Raw genomic sequence first — 10,456 nt, forward strand, 5'->3', positions numbered from 1 at the left:
CAAAAAATGTGATTTTCGAGTTGTCATCATGATTGAGTTAGATATATAGTATTTTGTTAATCGTTAAATTAACTTCACATTTCATCCGCCAATTAGCATTTGTGTTGTTTAGATTTTCAAAGACATCACAATGCCTTCTACAAGAGTCATATACTTGAATTGTGCCATTTTTGTAAATAAAAAGGAGAATCTTTTACAGAGAGCAAGTTAAAATTTACAATTTTGATGTTTGAAGTTTGAAGAAAAAATTATTTTATTTTAATTTTATTAATTTAATAAATTATTTTATATTTTAATTATTTTAGCTAATTGAGATAAATATAAACTATTGATAATATTTCGTAGTTATGTTATTTTTTATGAATTATTCCTGATTTATCAACTTTAAGATAGTCACTCAATTAAAAAAAGGTGAGTTTTTAAGGGATGTGAAATAACAAAAAATTACAAAAAAATTACAAAAATTTCGATCATGTTTCTAAATAAATGTTTCTTTGTGTATTTCTAATATTTCTAAAAATATTAATCTGATATTCTAATAATCTAATATATTCTAATATTTTTTTTATTATTGGATTATTATTTTATTATTGGACTAATATTATTGGACTATTTAATAATTATCTGTTAAATTAAAAAATAATTTTTTGTCTTTTTTGAAAAACTTAATTTTTTTAGTAGTCGTGTCACTTTTGAAATAATAAACAATATAATAATAATGTACAATAAAAAAGCTCCAAATTTAACATATAATTTTTTCAGTCGTGTCACTTTTGAAAAAAAGGAAACGATATAATTTTATTTTTTTGCAAAATTCGAAATTAGTCGAAGAGTTTATTACAACAATGAACTAATTTACAACGTAGTCATCATTTTCAAACATGTGATATAGAAATATATGGATAAGTGACAGAATTATTTATTTAAAAGTTGGACTAACCCACTGTTATGGTTTTTTAGGCAAATTTAGATTAATTTTTTCTATTATTCAGCAATGTAACCATCTGATTTATTCTTCTCCATATATTTTTTACTCACAATCTGCAACTTGTAATAAACTTTTTGGATACATGTCCAAAGTGAAAGTACCTATGAAAGTAAAATATATAAGAAAAAGTTTTTGTAATGTGCAAATAAATGTTAATTTTTTTATCTTTTAAAGTTCATTTTTTTCGTTTTTACAAAATGTACGTTAGTCTATTGTTACAGAAAGTAGCTCTTTGATTTTTTTCTAGCGATGGAACTTTAAACATATTTGTGCGCTATTCAAATTGTTCAAATTGCAGTAAATTGTATAACTTTAACGAAATATTAATTTGTCAACAGTTGCGACAAATAATTAGCCATAATTTTCGTTAGGCAAAAATTTAATTCTACAAGAAATAATGCAATTTATGTATACCTATATTTAATGCGCTTTTCCTTAATTTATATGAATGAATTTGTCAATTTAAATTCTTTCAAAATTCTCTCTGATGATTGCTTATACACTGGAACATTTACTTTACCTTCCTAGAAAAACTATTAGTAATAATTATCAGCTTCAAAAATTGGAAAACTTTTCAAAGCGAGGATTTTCTATCAAAATCAAATTATTCTCTTTTTGTCATTTCTATTTATTGTACAAGTCAAAACACCATATCACAAGTTTATCTATCGAAAATGAAAATTTTGGATATGATCCCTCATATATTTGAACGTAATTAATTAACGCAGAAGTGGCATACTTCAGCGTTCTGCTATTCGCAATCGCATTTTCTAGATTGAAGGTAATTAAGAGCTTATTATTATATTGTAACGCGCGCGTATTAAAACGCGTACAAGCGTCCGCATATATTGCAGCAATTTGTTACGCTTTGTAAATTAGTTGCCAGCAAATTTATTAGTTGTTGAATTTATTAACATAATTTTCTCCAGCACGCTAACGAACCTTCTCGCGTTTCGATCCACACGTGATTTTCTTGTAAACATAGCCCTCACGCCTCATGTTTTTCAAACACGTTGTTCACACTTACTGGATTCTTTAATGTGATGTTTGCATATTCAAGTAGCGTGAAATAAAATGGAGATTAAACCTCAAGTAAATTCTTGAAGTCTGCAGAAGAAGAAAAGTGACTTAAATTTGGTGATCTAAATTTGTAACTAATATAAATTACACTGAAATTAAGATTTAAGAATTTTTTCAAATTAAGTTTCGAATATAAAATCTTATTTTTAAAAAAAGTTGATATTAATAAACCTAGATGATAATTATTAAATGCTTTGATGAAATAACTTTAATCAAATATTTGATTAATATAATAAAAAATAGCGTTTAATTCAATTCCAATTAAATACTAATTTTACTTTTCTAAATATTTTGTAATTATTATCATATTTGATTGGTTATTATTATGTTTGTAATATTTACTAAATATTACACCAATAAACAATATCCTTGGTACTATGGTGGTAACTATTATCAGGTTTTCTTCCAGTACAGCAATCTTCTATTTCTTCAAGAAGTGCAAAGAAATCCAATGATGTTTATAAAAATAATGTCTAATCTTGTATGCTAAAGAATTTTTGTATGCGAATACAAAAGTAGTGTATTTGTTTTTATTTTAAAATAAGAAATCAATTCCGATTGGTCAAAACATGTGGAGAAGCAAAAACGCCTCGGAACATACGTATAAAAATTCTTAAATTTCTACAATAAGTAATGACAAAAAAAAATTAATGTTACAAATAACCCGTCAAAAATTTTTATTTCTTTTTCTTCCTTCAGAGCGTGTACAATCTGTTAGGCGAGACGCTGTCGAGGCTGCAACAGTATGCGGAAGCGGAGAGGTGGTTTCAGGCGAGTTTGGCCAGCCAGCCTGACCACGTGCCGGCCCACATCACTTACGGGAAACTTTTGGCACGGAACGTAAGTAGCCATCGTTTTGTTTTTAGATCGCCGTCGTCTGCCATCGCCGCTTTATTTCATCTTAGAGCGATCTACTTTCCAAGTCTATATCAGCTGTGATCACTTGAGAAACTCCTACCGTAATATGCAATGCGCGAATATAAATATATTTGGGTCGATACAAAGTCCCCGCTCCTCTCGGCTTTTACATCTCTAAAAATTTATTTTGCGCCAAATATCAACTATATTTCGATGGTATTAACGAGCAACACGATTGACAAAATTTTGACAAAAAACAAAATTCTTTTGTAGGTTGTAAACCAAAGGTCCTTTTTTTTTTTAGAGAATTCATCGCTGAATGTAAATCTATTTTACTGTTTCTCGCGTTAAATATTATTTTTTCAGTGATACTCAATTTTTGTGTATTGTATCTATCGAAATTGTCAATAGAAATTGCAATATGTTCCTGTAGCTAAAGGAAAATTCAAGGTTATTATTTATTTACCTATTGTAATTTTAAAAACTTTGATTTTTCTTAATGTCTACATGTGTTTTCATTATCCTTGGAGGTTTATATTCAGCGTATGTATACACATACATTCATAATTTAACACTAGAACGGCCGATGATGTTATTTTTTGGCTCCGCTGACTTTAAAATTTCATAATTCTTATAAATTTATTGGTTAATAGTTTTCTCTGACTTTTTATTATTTTAGAAGTTTGATTTACAAAAAAAATCCATTCCATTCAAACGTTTTTATTTGTATTTTAAATCAATTTGTATTGAAACCATCAATATGCACTTACAACAAAGGAATCTCAATTCGGAATGTTCAATTCTGATTTTAATGAAACTTTGTATGTATACATATAGATGAATTTAGAAAATGAGAACGAAAATATGTAATTTCACCTTTTCTCACTTTTGCCATTAACTAGATTTTCAAATTGTATAACTTATGGTTATATCTGAAAAGAATTACGGCTAGTCTAGAAATTTCATTGCGATAGCGGCTCCATTTATCGGAAAAGTGCATACCTAAACCAAAATGTGCATAATTACATTATTTTTTCCTACAAATCTTTTTTCCAAGTATTTTTCATTATCTAAAATTCTTATATTTCCCCAGTCAAATTCATAGTCAAATTATAATCTTCGGTAATAACAGATGGGTTAAAAATATGAACTTCGAAAATAATTATTTTTTAAAAACATTATTAACATAAATACATAAAAAAATTAAAGATTTTATTATATAACTTTTGTAATAACTTTTTTGTGATAACTTGAAAAGTTTTTGAGATATAATGAAAAGAGTTAAAAACCGCCTCTAAGAGATGATCGTTGATGCATGCGAACGATGGAAATATGCGGTTGTTAAATTGAGTGAAGTAAAATTTTGCTTTTATATAATTGCAGAATATTGAAAATATATGAATACAATTTTGATATAGTGTTAATAATAACATATAACATTAACCGAAAACAAGGATAGAAGCCAAATTGGCACCTTCGACGATTCTATGATCGATTACTTATCTTCGGCTGTTCTAGTGTTAATCGATATACTATATATATATATATATATCTTCAAAAATCTTATCCAATGTAATAGAACAAGCTCCTCAACCGGTAGCAACCGCCAAGGGGAGGGGGGACAGACAGGACTGTCGAGTTCGCGGTGGCTCACGCGTCGCCTCTGCTTTCTCTCTCTTTAGTCGAGCCGTGTCCTGGAAGCGGAGAGATGGTTCCTGAGGGCCCGCAGATTGGCACCGGACGACCCCAGTGTGCACCATCATTACGGTAAGGCGCGACCAAGAGCTCCTTTAATTGCGACTACGTCGCCGTCGTTTCCTGCGTTGCAAATTCATCGAATACATTGTCCGGAATTCGTCAGTGGATTATCTTCATCTCCTTTTTCCATCGTTATTTCATCCCTCTGGCTTCTCGCCGATCATGATCCGCCTTTCGGCTGCATCGCAATTTAAATGTCTAATGCTCTGTATTTATAGTCGTCTTAGATGGCGATAAAGGAAAATCATTCATCATTAAAGCAATGAAATACTTTCTTAAGTATCTCGCTTTTATACCTCCCTAAAGCACTGCACAAGAGAATCATTTTTCCTCCCCCTTATCATCTTCATCGTCACATCAGTCGCCACAGTCGAGGACTTATTGTACCAACGGTATAATTGATTTTCGAACCATGAATTCGTTCTGAAAAGGAATCCTCAAAATGACCTTGCAAGGAGGAATCGGGAGAGAATCAAAGAACCAAGTTTTGAAAAGTCGTTTAAGGAGAGAAGAATATAAGAGGATTGCTGATTCATCGAGCCGCTATAAACCATTGTAATATGTCTTGTAGGATAATAGTAGATCTTTGATGAGAAGGAGGATGGATAGGCTAATCGAAAAGAAGGTTGAATACTAGAGGACATGGAGATAAGTTGAGATGCCGAGAATGAATCGACGGATATTAAAATAATAAATTCCGAGGAAACTCGGTGACGCTTCAAAATGTTAAATTGCAATCCAGATGCGGAAACAATCTTTTGTCGTGTATATTTTTTCCATTCGCTCAACAGAACGTTATTATTAATATAGATGACAAATAATTTATAATCTTGAGTTTTTTTCATTTAGTTAGTTAATAATAATAGTGTCTGTCTAATTTCAAATCAATAGAGATTCAATAAGTACAAATTAAATTTCTATCTCCTCATATATTAAAAATGTTTGTTTTTATTAAATTTTTCTCAAATAAAAATACCGCTATGCACAAATATTCCTTTGCCTCATATTTGCATTCTTCGACGTCACGTTTTCTGAAGTTCTCATGTTTTAAATATTGCCCTCAAAAAAATTTTCAAAATACATATATCTTCTTCGTCTGTCAAAAATAAAATTTATTATTTATGTATTATAAGAGAAATCAATACAGTCATTTACAAAATAATGAATTATTGAATAAAAGTTATAAATTTATATTTATTAAATAAATAACACTCTGATTTACAAAGTAAAAAGTTTCTGTTCCTTAACAGCTGGAATGGTGATTCTCGTATGTTGCTGGTACGTTTAGCTGTTGAAAAAAGAATTAAAAGAATTTTATTATTCACAAATTTTGAAAAGTCGAAAGGCTTTATTTAAAAAAAAAATCTTTATAAATATAAATAATTTACATTTTCTTTTCCTTTACGGAGTAAAATACATACAAATCGTTTAGGTGATAAGAAACGGAAATCTTATAAAGTAGTAATTTTTTGATGTTAAAGATTGACAATAAGTTGTATTATTTTAATATATATTATTTAAAAATTAATACATAAAAGAGACCACCATACCTACCATCATATTTATTTTTATATTGTAAAAAACTATGTAAATTTTGTACAGTTATACATTACATATATTATCGAATTTGCGTTTTAGATGTATGTAGAAGGAATTCAAAACGTAGTTTCAAAAAATTGATAGATGACGAAATTTTTTGAAAATATTTTTTTTAGATTATAATAGATGTTTCTTGTAAACGGTTCTACAAGAAACAGCTATTACTTGATGAGAAAGAAAATGATAAAAATTTGTTGTTTAACGTTAATTGCGATGTTGATTAACAATCTGTCGAGTGACTTGACAAATTGTAACAGTACACGACGTATAAATTGACTGAACGCGATGCGGCCTCGCGACACGTACAATGATATTTGTTTGCAAATTTTCCAGGGTTATTCCTGACGTCGCAGGGTCGACTGGTAGAGGCTGCCGAAGAGCAGCTACGAGCAGCCGAGCTGTTACGGTCCGATTATGAACTGTCGGTCGCGGCGGCCTCGGCGCTGAGGCAGGCCGACCGTCGCGATGAGGCCGAGGTCTGGTATCGACACGCGGCCAATCTAAGGCCGCACGAAGCCCGCAGTCATACGAATCTCGGCGCAATCCTACACCTGAACGGCAAGTACAAGCAAGCCGCCGCGGCTTACAAGGAGGCTCTCAGGTTGCAGCCGGGCGACGCGACGACCATAACGAATCTGCACAAACTAGCGGCAATCTTGGCGTGACCTGAAGAAGCCGAAGGTGATGGCGATGAAAGAAAGCAAGGACGGAGAGATGATAAGAAAGACGATAGTGTGTACTATACGATCCCGCGCGACGAACAGGATCCCATCTTACCGATCTTATCGTGTATCCCGAGACCCCCTACCGGCCCGATCTTCCTACTGATATTTGTTTATATCTCTGCGTCGTCGGTGACGCGCGCATTGTCGTTTGCATCAACAATGCGTGGCCGACTCGTATCGCCTGCTATGGTATGTAAAGAATAAAGCTTCCTTTATTTTTCTCTATACGACTGAATACTTTATTATATTATGTGAATCCTCTTCCCTTCTATAGATTAAGTATGAATATATACTGCCGATTTGAGATCGCAGAAAATTTAAAAATATTTCAGTGAAACACTACTTGAAAATTCAATTCAATTTTTTTTCTTAATTTGAAAATAAATAAACATAGACAACATATTTAATAAAATTATAATTAACATAGTATATATTTGATTTAAAGAAAACAGACTAGTTAAAGCCTTTCTTTTCAAAACTGAGAGAATTGTGGATTATTTTAGAAGATAAGTGAAAGAGTTTTGAGAGAGTCTTTCATCAGATAAAATAAATAACATGTAACTAAATCACCTACATTAGTAAAAAGAATTGATTAAAGAAGGTCGAAAAACTACTTTGATTAAGATAGTAATCTAATATTTTTTAATGTAAAAAATATTTTCGTGGAACTTCAAACTTTTTGTATTAATTTTTATTATATTGTAAAAAAATTAATAAAATAATAAAAATATATTAAATTAATAATTCATAAATTTGATTTTTTTATATGGTAAACATCTTCAATTAATAAGTGATCTTTTATAATTTTTAACCGGCAGTGTACTAGTACGATTATATTGTCAAACTTTGTCTTTATAATTTTCGACACAGAAGAAATATTTTCTTTAAATATATACGCGCGGATATGCACAAATATTATACATAGAATATCGATTCCCTCGTCTTTTAATCACAAAAATAGATTATGATTAGTCAAAAAGGAAAATCAAGGTGCCCACTGACTCTCGTCAATAGATTTATTTAAATTTGTCTTTTCGCAAGAATTTTCTTTCTCCTGTATACAGAACAGATAAATTCGCCGTAGATTCGATAAGAACAGATCGATAATTATTTTGAGCCGAGATACTTAAATCCGCCCTGTCTTTTTATTACTTTCCTATCTATAAATCAAATTGTTCTAAAATAAAAAAGAAAAAGTCAGATCGAAACATTTTGCACATCGTACGAGGAGATTACTTGAAATTTCTTTGATGACGCTCTGAATGAGATATAACCGCAAGAATTTTTCCGTGAAAAAACTACTTCAAATATTTTCTTCATATTAACGCCAAATTATTCTATATATTGTTGAGAATTTTAATTTGTTGTAATTTATTTAAAATCTCAGTTTTCGTTTACAAAGATTTCCTTTGCGTCTTTATTATATTCTCTTTTGTTAAATATACGAAGTATATCAGGTTTATGGAGTAGTTAGATTCGCCATTAGAATTTCCTGCAGTAGATACTCGGATATCCTGTCTTTCTCTTTCCCAGCGAGGTGCTGAAGCTCCATTAATATCGAATCTATTTGCACGAAGATACCAACTGGAATATTTAAGTTTACACTTTAAATCACACCCCCGAGCGAGTGCCAACGGTGCGAGCGAACCTGGAAGCGGAATCGTGAGAGAATGATGGATGGAGAAACGGCAACGAAAAAGAGAGAGAGAGAGAGAAAGAAGGTGAGAAAGAGAGAGAAAAGATGAGAAGGGATGAAAAAGCGAGCACACGGAGCCACCTGTCGCTCCTGTCGCACTGCTGGAGACAGCCTCAGCAAACACTTTGCGAACGTTGCGACGGCCGCGGCGGCGGTTACGAAGCTTTGTTCCGCGAAGAACTCTCTTCGTTATCTTTAAAGCAGAACCATCAAGAGCATCTTTCCTTCTTGAGAAGTTGACTCGCCCTGCTCAGCGGGCGATGCGCCGCTTCGGCCATTTTATTTTTCGCCAACTTATCCATCTTTGCAGTTGTCTCTTCTCAGCTTTACTTCTTCTTCGCACCTTTATATTCTCTCCTACCTTTATTTGCTCTCCAACTTTCTCTGTTCTCTCGCTTATTGTTTCAGATGCACTTCGTGAGACAACAGATTAACTTCTTCTGAACTGTAGAGAGATGAATTTCAAAACATTCTTTTACAAAGTATTCACGTTACACTATCGCGGATATCATAATAATCTCTTGTTCTAAAATTACTTTTGTTCGATACATTGTTAAAGATTTTTCCTAACGTCTTTGATTTTTTATTATGAGGAGGAAAAAAGTGCAGCGAATAAAATAAACGCGGCAATAAAAGAACTAATGAAAATGAACATATTATTGATTTGTCGATATATTATCTATACCTTGCTATATAATGCTATTTAAAAGTGTATTTATATGAGACACAGCACTCCATTCCTCAGAAAGTCCAAGTGTCTCATTTTCGTCTTACCTTTTTCCTTCACTTTAGTTTTCACGCCGCTTTTTTCCCCTGCATTATTTTATCTCAACTTTCTACCTTAAGGCTCTTCTTTCAGTCTCGAAGGAGATCCTTTATATCTTGTACATATAGTTCCTTATCTGTCCCCTTTTTAATATTTTAACAATATTGCCATCTCATATTTCACATCAACGTTAACGATCATAGCGTTATTTTTATTTTTTATTTTTTTATAAAGAGCCTCATCAATTTTTATTATTTTTTATCATGCTGCCATTCTTCTACCACTGCATATACTTGTACTGCACATATATTGTTTTGTACTTGACTTTGGTTATTGACAGATTTTACAGTAGCAATTTGCCTTACTATTTGCATATACTATTTGTCATTCACAGTTCTTTTTGTTAGTTTAAATCTCCATAATGTTATACGTTTTGCAATAAAAAATTATTATTGTTATTATTTTGCACCATATTTTTCTAATTACTGTTAATTTATGTGAATGTAATATCTTTATTATTTCTATATTCTTTCATATTTATTTTAATTCATTTAAATACTTATACGTAACTTGAAGATAATCACACACACACACACACACACACACACACACACACACACACACACACACACACACACACACACACAATCGATCAGAATCTACACTTGTACGTTGCTTCAATACAGTTTTGTCTCAATACAACTGCAATAACAATGTGTTTACGAATAAAATCTGATAACCGTCGTGTTATGCGGAATTTCCAAGATAGCGAGCTTTTGTTCTTTTATCTATCCCTTTTCGATTTACTAGTTCTCTTACTTTTAGTATGCTTCTATTCGTCGGCCATGTTTATCTTGTACTTCTCTCTTATCCGCTATGAGCGAACGCCATTGATTTTTCACCGCAATAAAAATGGCCCTTCGCCCAGCAATCCGACTACCACGCACGTCATTTTATAAGTTTACAAGTATTATCATCATCTCCCC

General features: G+C 31.6%; 1 protein-coding gene across 1 annotated transcript in view; it reads left to right on the forward strand.

The window, feature by feature from the left end:
- Window positions 1-7,233, forward strand: part of LOC105621586 (transmembrane and TPR repeat-containing protein CG4341) — a 211,074-nt gene extending 203,841 nt beyond the window's left edge. The window contains exons 8-10 of the mRNA XM_012203055.1: window positions 2,768-2,908; window positions 4,609-4,693; window positions 6,617-7,233. Coding sequence (XP_012058445.1) covers window positions 2,768-2,908; window positions 4,609-4,693; window positions 6,617-6,948 — 558 coding nt within the window. The 3' untranslated portion in view covers window positions 6,949-7,233. The remainder of the gene's footprint in view (window positions 1-2,767; window positions 2,909-4,608; window positions 4,694-6,616) is intronic.
- The last annotated feature ends 3,223 nt before the right edge of the window (window positions 7,234-10,456 follow it).

Source organism: Atta cephalotes (assembly GCF_000143395.1).
Source record: "Atta cephalotes unplaced genomic scaffold scaffold00034, whole genome shotgun sequence".
Taxonomy (NCBI): domain Eukaryota; kingdom Metazoa; phylum Arthropoda; class Insecta; order Hymenoptera; family Formicidae; genus Atta; species Atta cephalotes.